Genomic DNA, 16800 nt, shown 5'->3' on the forward strand with positions numbered 1-16800 from the left:
ATTCCCAAGACAGGATTTCCGCTACACAAATAAACTTCCTATTAAGTTGGACTTACATCACAGCAATGCACCAACAACAAGACTAACAAAAGAAAAGGAGGCAAGGTCAACTTACCCACCACAGACACATGGGCTCACCAGCACGCCAGCTGCAACACTGCTTAAGCCAGGCAGGCATGCACATAGCAGTTAAAACGTCTCCGGTCAGGCACACTTACTGTCACATATTAGAAAATCCTGCTCCCTAATAACCAGCATGCAGCAAAAATAAAAGCTAACAGGCCTCTCTGATCTGGACACAACCTTAATCATTCCAAAAAGTACTCCTGGCATAGGCACTGACAAAACCAATAGTCTAGTTTTAATGTGACATTGGGGTCTGCCCTGTGGATTCTAGCAGCTGAGGCTGTTCCCTGCAATTGCGCCATTCTTTTACGGAAACAACTGCGATAGTGAAGCTCACTCCCCCCTCCCAAGGCCTAACTCTGGGCCTAAACGTACTTTTTGGGGGGAAACTGGAGGTGTCGTAATTAGCGGTCACACAATCTGCACCTAAGAGGTGATGAGTGACACTTTCTTGCGAGCAAAATCAAGCAATGATGGTAAGGGAAACATACAAATATTCACAAATACACCCACTTGAGCAACGAGAAACAGTGTCAGCATAGTACATTCACCACACAATGTTCTAATGCAACTTGCATAAGCAAGATTATTATAAGCTCTGGGAAGACATTTCATTTAATTTCCTTTGTATCTTCAGATAACCCATTCTCCTGTCCAGATTCAAGTGAAAGGCCGCTCTCTTTAAGGTCCCAGAATTAGCTACGGCCAGTGAGTGGTAATGAATTATACCTTCCTGTCACTTGAAGTTGCAAAAAAGTATGCCACCAGCAATTAGGCCCCTGCTCCCCTGGGACCAAGCATTTGCTCCCATGCTTCAAATCTATTCCATGCAATGTGTACCGGGCGCTTCATACGAGGCGGTAGATTGGGGCATCAGGGACTTTTCAGTAATTCAAACACAGGAAAGTTGCTTTTTTTTTTTTTTTAAAGCTTTTATCTGCCCCTCTTTCCACCCCACATTTCATTTGCCTGAGTGAGCTGGGCCTAAGCTACATAAAGGACAACATTCAAATCTGCCCCAGCTAATGGCTATCGATTTGGAAAAATGAGGCAGCGTCATTAACAAGAGATACAAGATTTGCAATTCAATAGATCTCGCATTACTGAGTTTGAGCTATTGGCGTAGCATTATTTTTTGCAACGCCAATAGCTCAAACTTTGTTATTCGAGAACTACTGCATTGCAAATGCTTGTTTAGAAGGAAGGGCAGATAACAGCCCCTCTTCCTACCATTGTCTGCCTACATTTTTTTCGGAGTATTATATAGCGCGAACTTGACCCGAAGACAGAGCGCTTTACACGAGCACCAGTTGCGTTACATGAGGATGCATTCATTTTTGATAGGCACATGGAGATGAAATGATTTGCCCAGAATCACAGGATGTTGCGCGCATTCATTGAGATCCGGTGTTTAAAAAATGAGTAACGCTAAAGAGTTTACTTTGAGTAAGGGAGGAATTCTAGGCCCCTCATTAAAAGTACTTCAGCAGCGCGAAAGACGAAGATAAATTGTGGTGTCTGTACTTCCATAGTACCCTATGTAGTTAAATGCAGAGCAGAGAACCATAAAGAAATAATGCAAAATGGTGAGAAGAATCGTGCTGGACCTTACTCCAGCCATTAAGTGACAATATTTACTTGCAGTTGTAGAGTGGGCTTAAATGAAAGACAAACACTCAAATTGAGCATGGTAACAAGTAATAGTGAATAACTTTATAGCTCCGATGTACGAATACCAGGTTTTTAGCCCAGCTATCTTTGGAAATAAAACTATTTTTAAAATTCTACAAAGTGTAAAAGATAAGCACTAAAATATTGTTATTCAAACCCCGATGCAATTAAGCATATGTAGGCTTTAGCCACCGAAATCTACTTTAAAAATAAGGTTTTTGAATTATTTGTTTTACAGCTTAAAAAGATACCACACAACGACGCTGTATTTTAGAAATGTGTCTAAATGGCACTAAACCAGAAATCTATTAAGGGATTTAAAATGTATTTGTGCCCTCACATTTACAGTATCTCTTCGGTTTGTGTCCAGAGATAGAATGCTTTTACAAGGCGGTTTGGAAAGGGCACAAAGGATTTGTGCGGAAAATAAACCTTTGAAGCCTGGGACACTAATAATAGATCAATAATTATACAATTACATCTAAGCATGTGCAACATGTGATTGTTTAACTTTTAGTAATATTTGAGCAACAGCAATGTATCCATCGTCTTTACCATAGACAATGATGATCCTTACATAATGCATATTCTACACATGTAGAAGCCTTTGGGCTTCGTAGGTATCCAAAATTTAGAAAAATCAGTTTCCACTGTGCCCTTCACATAGATGGTATTTGTTTTAGGGTAGACTCTAAGATGCTGGTTTCAGACCTCTATCTAATTTCATGAACATTCAATTCCTATGCTATCTGCGTTATATCCCCCAACATCACCATAATCATACATTAATGGAAAAAACTGCGACACCTCTCCTAGACGGCAAGCCAAATCGCCCTGAACTCCCGACTCCACTGAAGAGAGCGCGTGGTGGCGTGCTGCGTCACTGCTGCACTTTAAGCAGCACAGCGCGGGGGCAGGCCAAAATGATGTCTTGGGCCGTCATTGGTAGCGCTTTTCGCGCACTACACGATTGACGGCCCTGGGACCCATAAAACGATAGGCAGCGCACCACACCACCACCACTATGTTAGGTGGTGCGTGCACCCTGCTGCCGCCTTCACCGCACCACCACTTGATTGGCGTCGTACCCTGCTGCCCCCTAGAGCCTTCACCGCACACCGCACCACCACCACTATGCTAGGTGGTGCGTGCTGCCCCCTAGAGCCTGCAGTGGCAGATAGCACTCGCCAGGCCGGTCAAGTAGGCCTGAAAACTGGCACGCCCGTCAAAAAAAATCACTCGCATTTGCGAGCGGTCAAGTACATTTTTCGAGCCCTGTAGCAGTATGGTAAAAAGACCACATCCCTGGACGCAGAGCCGCAGTACACATTTTGTTTTCCAATCCACATGCAGTACCTCCAGGATTGGTGCACTAGTTGCAAGCCCAGGGAAAACAAAACCAAGAAAACAAAAGCCCAGGTAGGTGAAGCCCCTCTGTGCGAGTCACTTACTTGGGAGGCCCAGCTAGTTGAAGTACGTCTCTGGGAGTCACTTGATAAGGAGGCCCAGCAAGGTGAAGTCCCTCTGTGAGAGTCACTTACTTGGGAGGGCCAGGCAGGTGTAGTTCATGGCCCATCTCTGAGAGTCATTTGATAAGAAAGGCCAACTGGGTGAAGTCCCTCTCTGGAGTCACTGAAAGGGCAGGGTCGTGGATAAGCAGCCGGCCTGTTGTCTTTGCTAGCCCCCTGGGATCAGTCTATTCCCGGGGTCAGTCCAAACAAATCCCAGCCTTCTTGAGCCTGTGCCTCCCCCAGGTGATCAAGGCAAGGGCCCTCAGCCCAGGTAAATAAGTTCACTAGGCTGGGGGTGAGCCGAGAGGTATTCAGGGTTTCAGGCTACCTCTGCGGGACCCTCCGTGGGAGCCCACAGAGGACACAAGTGCACCCTGGACACACCGGCACCCATCAGGCTCCTTCCTGACAGAAGCCCCGCACTCACCTGCCTGCTGGTGCGGTATCCACTGCTGCTCCAGCCGGTTCCTGACAATGAGCAGCCTCCGCCCCTCGGAGACCCGGGACTCTACTGTGGATTGGACTGGAGCCGGAGGTGAACTTGGACTGGCGCGAGCCACGCGTCATGACCCTACGTCATGACAGTATCTCCGCCCATGCTGGGCGTCGAGAAGGACGTATTCGGAAGAACCTGGAGCCACAATTGCTGGCGCTCTGCGCATGCGTAAAACCTACCTATTTTTACTGAAGGAACAATGCCCCTTACCAGCGAACCGCGGATCACGTTCGCAGGCTTCGTAGGGCGCCACCCAAAACGACTTTTCCAGCAAAAAGGATTTTCTTTTTTGGATCCATTTCACAGGGGAGCAAATAAAAGAAAGTAGAGGAAAGAGTGAGAACCCCATCTTGAAGTCAAGGTTTTCAGTAAGAGAAGAACTGCTAGACAGAAAGAGAGAGAGGGGGCAGCTGAAGCATTGTCGCACAGGGCGCCACAGGCACTAAAGCTGGCCCCGTGTGCGTCGAAGGCGCTGTACAAAACACTGCTGGAGAGGTGTGAGCAGGAGGGTAAAGAGGGGGGGGCAGCTGAAGCGGAAGAGCAGAAGCGGACACTGTATTTTTCTTCTGTAAGTAAGAAGGAAAAGACAGAGTCCCGTTACTTATCTGCCACGCGTCCTCGAGCGCCAGGAAACGCCGAGATCAGCCTTGGAGCAAGGAAGAGGCGACCCCACGTCCCGCTCCGTTCCGACCGCGCACAAAATGGCCGAACCTTCCGACGGTAAAAAAAAAAACACAAAAAAAAAAGAAACGCGCCCACCGCGCGTAAAAGGGGCAGGGAGTAAAAAATGAGAAAAGCGAAAAAACACGCCCCGAATCCGAAAGAGACGGGGCTTGTTTGGAGAGACAAAGCTCGTCTCCAATGGCTGACCAGCATTTACGAGGCCAGCCAATGGAGAAGAGGGGAGAAGAGGGGCGGGTTCAAGCCCCACTTCTGAAAAACATTAAAATCTCGCGAGCGAGACTGGGCAAGCGCAGCCTTCGCTAGCCGAGACCTAAAAAGGTATCCTCTGCGTAGAAGTCACTTGTGATCCAAACAATGTCACAAGGGTGTGGTCTATGGCCAACTGTGGCTAGCCCATATTAAGCAGCCAGTCACGGAGGTAGGCAAAAACTGGTAGCTCAACCTCCAGGAGGTGGGCGGTGAGCACAACCACCACTACTTTGTTAAAATTCAAGGAGGGAGTGCGACAAACTGAAAATGTTTCTGGCCAACCATGAGCCACAGGTAACATCTATGGGAACACATGAGAAGCATAAGAAAGCATGGATCTTGCAGGTCTATGGTTACTATCCAGTTGCCCGGATCCAGGGCACACAGAACTTAGCCCAGGCGGAGCATTTCGAATTTGTCCTTCCACATGAAGGCATGCAGAGGGTAAAGATCTACAATAGGAGGCAGGCCTCCTTCATGCTTCTGAACAAAGAAATAGCTGTCCATGTCTCCAAGGTCAGCATCTTCTCGATGGCCCCTTTGGACAGGAGAGCTCGCACTTAACAGAACAGTTCTCTGAGGAGAACCAATCTATTTTTCTGTGAAGTGCAAAATCTGTGGTGGGTTGGAAAGAAATGCGAGAGCATAGCCCTGCTTTTTGATCTGCAGGACCCATCTGTCGGATGCGATAGACTGCCAGTGTAAGTAAATGTTTATTTGTGCCTCCCACAAGGTGGTCGTCTCACCTTACAGACTTCAGTTTACATGACATGATTTAAAACCCTTCACTCTTTGTCATGTGTTCGCATTATATTGGTAAAATCCTTCTTCAGATGCAAAACAGAGAAAAAAATTGCCTGGAATGCTCAAGACAAAAAGAACAGTTGATGGACAGAACGCAGAACAATGTCATACATTCACCCCAGTACAGAGATCTGGGCCTAAATCCTTTGTTTTTTTGCTCTTGGCTGATGAGGAGTAAAACCCTAAAACCAGTCCGAGGACGATTGTTTCCGGTTCAGGGAGGACCTGGCTTGGCAGTTTGGGCTTGACTGTTCCCATGAGGAACAGGGTCAAGACTGGTTTGCATATGGCCAGGTCTAAACTGGGGTGGCATGGAGAGCAAAAGAATGATGGATTTAACCCAGATCTCTTGACCGCGGGTTAACCCCTTCAGTGCCTGCCCCTTTCCCCGCCCTGTGCCGGCCGTTGCATTAGCGGGCGGGGTCTATGACGAGCTGGACTCGTCATGGGCACAGCGCTACCGCGGCCCATGACGAGTCCAGCTCGTCATGGGCACTGAAGAGGTTAATGTTTTGATTTGTTCTTCACTCCGTCCATCAACTGTTAGTCTGGCTGATGAGGGGTGAAACCCTGAAACCGGTCCTAGGATGCTTGTTTCCGGTCCATGGAGGACCTGGCTTGGCAGTTCGGGCTTGACTGTTCCCATTGGGCACAGGGTCAAGCTGGATTTGCATATGTCCAAACTGGAATGGCATGGTGAGCAAAAAAAACGATGGATTTAACCCAGATCTCTTGACTGGGGGTGAATGTTTTGATTTGTTCTGCATTCCGTCCATCAATTGTGTCTTTTGCTTCTGGATTAAAAAGCAATGAGAGTAGACCTTGTTCTCAGTGGATGGTTTGGACTTTGTGACAAATTTGATACCGCTGAATTGCAAATAGACCGTTGTTTGCAACCAGCTTCTGGAAGTGAAGACAATGTTATGGATTGGACATCTTAAGAGTCCAAAACGGACGCAGAACTCGACTAGGAATACTTGCACTGTATGGTCCATTAACTGACTCTTACAGAATCGGAACCACTAGGTTTGTTTTAGAGACTAGTTTAGCCCCGTGTTATGGCGTTTTCTGATAGGAAAAATAATGCCATGTAAACTTCGGCATTTTTAATAATGCTAATACAATTAAACAAAGCACAACAATTTCAGGTACTACTATTTGGGACAGTATATTTGCTTAAAATAAAGTGATCACTCTCGAACAGAAAGCCCCAACTGCTAAAATGTGCTAGCCTGTTAACAGTGAATGCCCAAACACGACAATTCAATGAGCCCATAGTAGTACTCTGAGCTTATGCCCTTCACTGACAGCAGCCATACTTGTTACAAGGATAGTCCTCGAGTCACACAGTCCCCAAAGATCTGGTATGACTCAGGAGGAAAGCCGAGAATGTTCCATATGAAACATATTGAGGAGTACTATATGCCACATAAGTTCGAATAATTGATCAAGTGTCTAATAAAGCTGAATGAAGTCTAGTCCAGGATGATACGATTAGGTTCCCATGTGCATTTTGAGCAGTTCTAGTTTAGAGAAGTCATCGGACATCCGAAAACAAGAAGTACACAGAGCACACAATCTCACCTTCAAATAGTCAGTCTAAACACATGCTTGACAGAAAGAACCCTTTGCCCATGATGCACCAAACATGGTAAAAGCCATATAGTTGGCAAAGCATCAAACAGTAATGTCATACCCCACACCAATATACACTTTAGAAACGGACAGGTAAAACTATCAAACACTGTTACACGATCAATACTGCGTCAAAAGACGTCAACATAAATTGAGAGATATTATAGGGTATATGTATTATTATATGGTATATTAGACCAGTGCCCCAGCAGTCCTCGATCTCGAACCGGAAAAGAACACATTTCTTCAACAGATTCATCCAAACACAAAAAAAAGATCTAAATCAGTAAACTAAAACATACAAACCATCTTTCAACCTAATAATTAACAAATTCTCTACTAACAATACACAATCAAATACGAGCAAAACATACACTATCAAATGCCCTTTTGTCGAAGTTGATGGATGGCCTGCGCAGATCCCGAAAAAGATGGTTACCCCGACAGAGAATCCGGACCAATGACATGATGCTACGCAACTGCAAAGCAACATGGCATACATAATATTGCAATCTTCTGCAGAAAGCAGCATCCAAATGGATTTCCTAACACAAGCTTTACACCCAAACACCACGAACAATATGATAAAGTTCATAATTTAAAAGATTACACGAATACAAGCTAGAAAACACGTGCACACACTATTTAAGCACATTTCATTTTTCACCGAGTTACTAGAGGAAACCTTTTATTCCTTATAACCAAAAACCACAGCCCCCAGATGGTGAGATGGCTCAACAGCGCAAAGCACATGTCAACACGAAGACACTTTGCAAAACTCTTTTAGTGCAAACGGGAAAAACGTTATGTACCATAACCCCAGCCCCTCGGCGCGGTTCGTGGTTCCAGCCGAAAAGCTGTTAAGTAAAGCCAATAAAAGCAATCAATGACCTACAAATTAAATAACCTACTGCAAAAGCCGCCGCTATAAACGCCGCATGTAGATTTTTTAGCCTTCACATCAATATCAGAAGAAAGAAAAACATCCCAGGGAACAGACCCATCAATGTAAAGAAATGACTAAAAACAAAATAATCTTCAATCTTTTTGCTAACCGGTGTCACACCTGTACCGGGAGCCGTTTCTCATGGCCGCAGACCCATAAATCACCGGGAAGCGGGGTGCCTTGCAGCCCACTCAGAGCACACATTTATCAGAAAAGCATTATAAAAAGAAGCCGAATATGTGACATAATGAACCGGGGTGAACCAATGAGCCTCGTGCGTGGCCGTACGCGGCCGTTCAGGCGAGACTGTCATCCATTCATCATAGGCCCTGCCAGGCTGCCCGCCGCCATAAATCAAGGGCAGAAACAATGCAATCATTTCACTGGGCACAAAGGTCACGCCACGCGCACATTCAGCCGTGATGGGCTCCAAATGACGGCTATTTAGAGGCAGCGCGAGGGCGCAGGCCGGCGCTAAACACCGGACACCACATTTTGATGAACGAAGACAACCCACAGCAACCCCACATGGGCCGCACAACACCCGATTTCTGGTGGCAAGATGAGCGTCCCACACTAGCCGCTAGAAAACGGGCATTTAAGAGAAAGGAACAATATCCGATAACAAGCTCATTCGGACAGCCCCAAGACACGTTGGTGGTAAAGGAAGCTTGGCATCTACAGAGCGATGCACACTAACAAGCTCATCACACACTGGGCACACATGTGAGGAAGAACACCGCCTCCAGTCTAGCTCCTGCCAGTCAACAGAGCGCGGCTTAAGAAAGATGGCCCACAGTCGAGCTCGCATAGGACACCCAACAACGGCCTTCTCAGTAGGAGGAACGCTGTACCAGAGCAAGCTGCACAGAGCAAGAGCACTCCAGGGTCTGCACGCTGGAAGAGCTCCACACCTGAGCAAGAGAGCGCTTCCCAAATGCAACAGCACAAAGGCAATTCTAATACGTGGGGAGCTTAACATTTGTGCTAGGGTATAAACGGCAATGGAGAAGAGCTGAATGGTTCTTATGGCGCCATTCAAAGCCAACCCCTACTCTATGAACACCCCGTGAGGAGGTTTGATCCCAGACAGTTATATACATGCAAAACAAGGCGATACAAATCGAATAGTCTGGACAATCAAAAACGAAAACATTTTATTCAGCTTCACAACGTCCTTTAGAGATTACACACAATACAGGGAATGAAAAACCCCAGTCATGTGAACATTAAGAGCGTATTTGTGTTGGAATTCTTCGGTGGATGCCCTCAACTCTAGTGGTAAAAGGAAACCCTCAACTCTAGTGGCAAGGTAAAATATACGTGTCTGAGAACTCCAACCAGCACTCACAAACTCTCCAATACATCAATTAACTCGTACCATGGGTGGTGTTCGACATTAACATGGGTGGGGTTTGACATTAACAAGGGTTGTGGGCACACCAAGTGTGTGCACCCAACATTAAAGAAATAATGACGCATCAACAGCTGACTCGCATATTGTTTGTAGCAATCATCCACTTGAAGGTTCGCAAGTACCTTCTTCCCAACCCCTGCAGCAGTGCTGTATGCTCTTCAGGCACAAAGGATGCAAGGTTATGGCACAATCTAAAAAAAAAAAAAAAAAAAAAAAGACTGCTTGACAAAAGATTATGGGCATAGAAGGAAACTGGCACTCCGCTCCATCTGGAAAGCCCTAAGGATACTGTCAATGTGAAGTAGTAAAACTGGAGGAAATATCCTACTCAGTCTTCCAGAATGACACAGTATGACCAAAGGCACTGGAAATAAGCAACTCTGCGAGTACACCCTTTTCCACATAATTTTGTCTCACTCGCCATATAATCCACCATCTTTGCAAAACTTGCATATTTAGAAAAAATGTTTCTAGATAAATTTATGAATTACTACTAAACACTCTGCACATGGTAAGCAACATAGCACCAAATTTTAGTGCGAAGGGTCGAAAAATGTGTTACAAAAAGTATATAACTAAATGTATGCTGCACGGATGACTCACTTTTTGCTGCAAAGGAAAGATGTTTTGCAGCGAATTCTGTGGCAGTAAAGTGAAAATCTTCAGAACTAGCAGGTCCAAGTGTACTGTGGGATAAGTAAGCAGTCAAGAAATTTCACAATGAAAAGAGACAGAGACCCCTGCCTTTCTAGTATGATAAAGGGGATCAAAGGATGTTAGACTATTTCTGCACCTGCAAACCAAATACAAATGGGTAAAGGAGGAGATCAAAACGTATGTACTCCGTCAGATATACCTACCAATAGCAAGAGATTGCATGGGAATAGAACTCAAAATGCAAAATTCCACAGGAAATTGTTTCAAGGTCTCAATCTACCAACACAATATATTTTCCTTCAGCCTCCAGTTTATCCACATCATGCACTTCAGCCAAACACACTGCAAAATTAAAAGCTCACCCCAAACGATGAAGATGGAGGATTGGGTCCTGGAAGCCAGGTCATGACAAACTCTTGGAAGAATTCCACATAACCTTCAATGTCCTTCAGACCACTGGTCTCAAGAACCAACATACACACCAAAGAAAGAATTCAGTGCTTGCTGGCTGTATTAACACACGTTTTGCAAACTTATATACACAGACAGGATTATCTGTACAATGGATAAGCTTATTTTAAACAAAAACTCCTTGTTCTTATACCAATCATCACTTCTCCTGTTTAATGACCTCCTGTGTTTCTCGGGCAAGATTGTACATATAAGACCATTTTAAAAAGGGCATGGGAAACAGTTGTGCCAGGACAGGCAACAGAATAAACAAGCACCATCAACTACAGATCCTCAACCCCTCCTTGGTCGCAGCAAGATGACAACCTGTTGAAAGGAGTTATTTTCAACAAACTACTTCTCATTCATAATGTTGTTTGTGGAAGATGCTTCCATGTGGAAATCCTATGAACAGGTACAGTTGCATCACATCAAAATGGCGGGACAGATGTGAACCTAGCTCTCAAACCATTCTTACTGCTCATCTAGTGTTCTGTGATAAAAGTAGTCAGCACAAAGATAACGTGCTAACTCAACAAATGAAGGGGTAAATATTTCTACTAGGAGCCTGTACAAGGTAGCTTAAAGGAAGAACGATCTGGCTTGAAAATCGAAGTCTGCAGATAATTGTATTCGTGGTGTGGAAAATGTGAAATCAGATGAGTTAAGAAAAAACAAGTAAGACATTTACCACAGCTGTGAACACAAAATGCTAAAGTTTAGTCACCAAGTAGCCAATTCCCCCCCCCCAAAAAAAGTTTTCCACATACACTTCACCCTTAACCTGCTTTCGAAAGCCATTCAATTTAAACAATCCACAGAAATGACGATCACCGTTGCTATCATACACTTCATGCAAATAAAAGTAATCCGGCCTTCTTTTATTGTCAGAGAAGCATCACAAGAACCTGCCCTAAGCTGACTGACTAAATTATCGAGGACTGGCCAAACACTGAACTGTACAACCTAACCTGTAAACACCTCAGAGAGCACCACTAGACTGCATGAACTTCTTAAATGATGCAACAGCCCTTTAAGCCAAAACATACCCATGCCTCTTTCAAAACAGAAGAGATTCTGGGTGTGCGCATACATAAATGGAGTACATCAGGGAAAAAGGTAGAATTGTTGGCCTCATACTGGCTTACACATTTGTTCTATAAAATAAATCTAGCAAACCTCACATCTTCCCCTCACAATATTCACCACACCACATTCGAGTTCACTTCCTATTTGATGCACAGAAAGTCTTGCAAACCTCTCCTCGAAGCTCCATCGGCATAGTCTGACCAATTACCTAGTGGGGAGCTCTCTCGTAACAGGGAAATGAATTTTATAAATGAATGGGCCCTCCATATGAACACTTGCACAAATCAATCCTTTAACACCTGATTATTATATTAAAAAAAAAAAAAAAAAAAAAAAAAAAATTGTAATTACATTGGCATGCAGGGCAAGTGAAATGAAAGTTCAGTATATACGCCCAAGTCTTAACTAGTATTGCTCAATTACACTATTTGAGAGCTGACCCTTCTCTGTCCAAAGACAGTTTCGAATTTTCAAGAAACTCAAACTATTCACATCAGTGTTTGTCTCCTACGCGCATATCCGTCATCTCCAGCTTTTAGATATCTTGACAATAACTTAAAGCAATCAGAAAAGGCAAGCAACTCATAACTACAGACCTTTTTGCACAATGCATGCCACCTCAAAGGTGTTCACAAGCAAGTTGATAATACTGTGCATGCTAATAGCTGCTAAGAGCGCATCCCTTTAAAGGAGGTCTACAACCCATGCTACAAGATGCAAGGCAGCATCTACTTCTCTTCTGTGAAGGCTAGAAAAGTGTGCATAGTGACCACCTGGAGGTCAGCTCATACATTTGTCGGACACTACTGTCACGATCCAGATTCCTGTAAAGATAAAATGGATAAAGCCCCTATCTTGACTAGTCAACTATGTTTTGATATTTACTCCCCAACCTTTCCCTACTCTTTGGGAGAGGAGCGTACCATTCTACCCTATTTTAAATGTAGGACTATTAATGAGAAGAAAAACAAACTTAATTATAATTCTAGTACTTCATCATGGGGACCTTCATGAACTCGCAAACAAATCTCCAGCCTCTCAGACTGCACTGGGAGAATGGTGAGAGAAGAGCCATTAAGATCCTCCGTACCTGGCATGTCAAAACAAACTTAATGACCAAAACAAGAGCAGCACGAGGTCTGAAAGAGTCAAAATGTTAGGAAATTACAGTCAATCCAACCACACACAAACCATTTTTTCCTCTTCAAGGCAAAAATTCACTAGCACCATAGAAGCAAATGTTGTTGGTATTTGTACAGTGAACAAAGATGGCCTCAGTTCAAGTGCCACGTAAGTAGTACAAAATCTGAGAGAAACAAACCTGATACAGCCCCACCACCCCAATCCATACACTCTACACCTTAGTCTAGTTGTCCAACTCCTCCTCTTTGAATTCCCCCATAAATTCGAAGTTTTCTGCCAAACGAGGTGGTAAACAACATAACTAATGCATGTTTGGAACACTAGGCACAAAACAAACACTTTCAAACCTGGGGCAGCCGGCAACCTATGAGGCTATGTTAAGTCCCACTGTCTGTGTAGGGCCACCAAATTACTCCTAATCAAGAGCATAAAACAAATGTTTCACTTCACTAAACAGCTCTCTGTTTTCCAACGAGCAAGTAAGCGTCAGATCCTTGGCTATAACAAAACTCGCATCGACTTTTAAGTCGATTGACCCATCATTTGTGATCACAAATCAACAATGAGGTATCATAAAAAGGACAGGTAATCTTAACAAACCTTATCAGGCTGAGAAAATGTGCCTGCATTGCATGGAGTCCTCGGGTCCCAGAGCTTTACTGTCTGATCCCAACTACCAGTCACAATGACGTTCACCTCTTGGCAGAACTCCACACAGCGGATGGGGGCATCATGACTGCCAACCACAACGCCTGCAAAAATAAAGAGACATTAACAACCAGAGAACCTTGATACACACATCATTCACTAGTATAAGGAAAAGCTGGCCCACTCCAAAACACATCCTCGTTTGTTACTTCGAAAGCCAGGCTCATCTATTTACGCCTACAGGGAGCCTCCTAAAGCATTCAGAAGTGTGTGGAGATGGGAGGGATGAGGAGGTAGTTTGACGGCCTGATGCTTCTAAAGTCAAAGCAGTTTCGTATGCAAGCCAGAGACAGGCAACACGATGAGCTAAAAAAAAAAAAAAAATCTACAGCCACATGTGGGGAAAGCCCATCTTCATCCATTGTCCCAAAAATTACAGGTTTCACACCTATCTCATAAGAAAACGAACCAAACCCCTCTAAATTACAGTTAGACCTCTAACCACAAATTTCAGAGCTTTTCTGTCCCACTTTATCACATCTCCATACTACACATAGCTCACTTCAGTTCTTAGTTCTGCTTAGTTGAGGACACTTACCAACAGCTAGAAAACATCCGATCTTCCACAAAACCCTCACACATCTCACATCAAGCACAGCTCTTGCCCCCATTTCAAAAAAGCTCTCAAACTCTTCCCCCTCATTCCAGTGCTTTTCACATCTAGACCCATCATCCACAAACCCAATACTTTTATGAACTTGCAATCTTAGAACTTCCACCCACCTGTACCCCAACTCAAAGACATCCTTGGGCCTGCTACCAGTCAAGCAAAGCTATTAGCTTCTCCTTGCCCCACAGTTCCCTATGGAAAGAACCCAGTCCTTTGCCCTCTGCCCGATTACTTTTGTTACCGTCCCACTCAGTCTTGGACTCTCCCCACACAGCTCTGCCTTATCCAGATATTACCAGCAACCCCAACTCAGACCACTGCCACCAGCATTTCTGCACTGTATCATGCAATTAATAGTGTTGCTGCCACAACCCGCACCCGACTCCAGTATAGCTCTCTTACGTATCCCTCAAGCAGTCAGACACTAGTAGGAAAACAGTCATATTACCTCCATCCGTGTTCAAGTCGTGCATCTTCAACTGCAAGTCTAAGCCTCCGCTCCATGCATGGCTGGGGTCCTAAAATACAAGAAGCATTGATTCTAGATTAAACACGTACAGAGATCCACCAAGAAAGAAAAACTGGAGATGCTACACAAAAGTGGAAGCTACAATGGCGGTTCTAGTGTGAAACCCATGTGGTGAGGCAGTAGCAAAGTACAATTGGTGGAGTGTGAGGGTTGTCACTTTGCTGCATTTTAATACCAAGGAACACTGGTAAAGGATGCAAGGATTTAACACTAAAATTTACAAGGGAGTGTCTAAGAAGGATTAATGCACGTAAGAAAACAGGCTTTTTGTATGTGTTGCCCCACTTTTTGCCACCATTTGGACTACTAGCTGCTGGTGTAAGACTCTGAAAGTGCACTTAAGCTGGCTAACTGGTCCGCAGGGCTCTGCCCCTAAATATGATGAATGTAAATAGGCAACCCCAATTGGCAAGGACTTCGACTCCCTTAAAATCCCTGGTAAGTGGTACTAGTGGTGCCTAGGTCATGGGAGTTAAAGAGGTCCCCAAGGCCTGAAGCACTGATTGTGCCACCCATGTAAACAGATGACAGCAGGTCTGCCATTGCAGACTGCAGAAGCACTGCAAAAACTCTAGTTTGCCACACCATGCGTGGCAAGGTCAATGCACTACGTTTTAATATATGCCAGTCACTTCTGGCTTATATAACCCCATAATTATAAGACACATGGAAATCGAAATCTAGAACAGAGTTAACATGAAAGCACCATGTGCGAAAAGCAGCTGACAACCATGGCAAAAGCACACTGAACAGGAAAAGATGGAGGCAAAGTACTCACATAAAACGTGCAGTCTAGCACTGGCCCTCCATGCTGGTACTTCAGCCTCATTGTGTTGGTAGACACATCATACAACCGCACTGAAGAGTCCCAGGAGGAAGCTAGCAAAAATTGAGGCGAATTTGGGCTGAACTTGACAGAGGAGATGCCATCTTCAGGGGAGTGGTTCAGTCTGAATTCACTTGACCCCGTCATCTGGTAAAGAGAGGAGTTCCATGAAAAACGTTAAGCACAAGGAGACAGCAAGCAGTTCATCAATTCATGTGCTTACGCTGGAGCCATAAACTACACGAACAAATAATGTCAAATTCTTCAGGGTAACAGTCAACTTCCAAGCCCCTCTCACCATCCCTCTAACACACGAACCTAGCAAGGTCTGTTCTCACTGTGAGTCACACACATCGGAGGTGTGGTGGTTTGCTTATGAATCTGCACACTATCCGATGTCTAGTCTAAAACGCTAAAAAGTTAAAATGGAGAAGGATACCTAGTATTAAGAGCTACAGGCATCTCCATTCATACTGTGGCATAATAGCTTAACACAAAAGCACACTGCAGATAAAATACTGGAGGATGAATAATTACTTAAAGCATTTCCTGAAAGTGGGAGCCGACTACAAGCCTGGCTGTGAAAGGTCAATATGCACTGAAAAAGTATGATGGATCAAAACCAACAATTTTGCACAATGAAGTAACAGAAAAGCAGGATAACATCGAAGGTGAAAGTATGCATCATCAACATGCACATATGACTTAGTCTCCAGTTTCTAAAGGGATCTACTGCTCCTTCTAGCTGGCCGTGAGACTAAAGATTCCTTTAAGCATTCCCAAATCAACAAAAATATTACATTTTGAGGGTGAAGTGTGGGTATTTCAGGGCTGCGGATCACGAAGCAATAGGAAATCAGGAGGCACACAAATTTACATCACTACTAATGATATTTACACAACAACATATCCAAGCAACCTCTGCTACAAAGGTGTGACTACTAGAAGGATCAGGACTAGGCTCAATGAACACCGGAATAGGGCTGGGCGGAGTGGGCATTTGACGCTATTTCCTTAGCACAAAATGCACCATCTAGAAAAAAAAAGGTTGCAAGGGTGCATTTTGCGCTAAGAAATAGCGCTGCCAAATGTACTGCTGTGCATACACCCACCTAAATATTCTGCATATACCCCTCGGCACCCTTACAAGCCCAGCGTATAGAAGCCTTACATACTCAAGAGTATGTAAGGGCGCAGAGAGGTATGCACAGCAGCGCAGTCTGTGGTTTTTAAAACAGGGCCAGAAGGA

At 44.5% G+C, this 16800-nt stretch overlaps 1 protein-coding gene across 2 annotated transcripts in view; it reads right to left on the minus strand.

Moving 5' to 3' along the window:
* BUB3 (BUB3 mitotic checkpoint protein) overlaps positions 1 to 16800 on the minus strand; it is a 100953-nt gene that overhangs the window by 61641 nt on the left and 22512 nt on the right. For both annotated transcript variants that reach the window (XM_085601691.1, XM_085601700.1), the window contains 3 exons: positions 15504 to 15698; positions 14645 to 14714; positions 13479 to 13630 (listed from right to left, as the gene is read on the minus strand). In XM_085601691.1, the coding sequence (XP_085457817.1) occupies positions 13479 to 13630; positions 14645 to 14714; positions 15504 to 15698 (417 nt within the window). The remainder of the gene's footprint in view (positions 1 to 13478; positions 13631 to 14644; positions 14715 to 15503; positions 15699 to 16800) is intronic.

This window comes from Triturus cristatus, chromosome 1_2 (genome assembly GCF_964204655.1).
Source record: "Triturus cristatus chromosome 1_2, aTriCri1.1, whole genome shotgun sequence".
Lineage (NCBI taxonomy): Eukaryota > Metazoa > Chordata > Amphibia > Caudata > Salamandridae > Triturus > Triturus cristatus.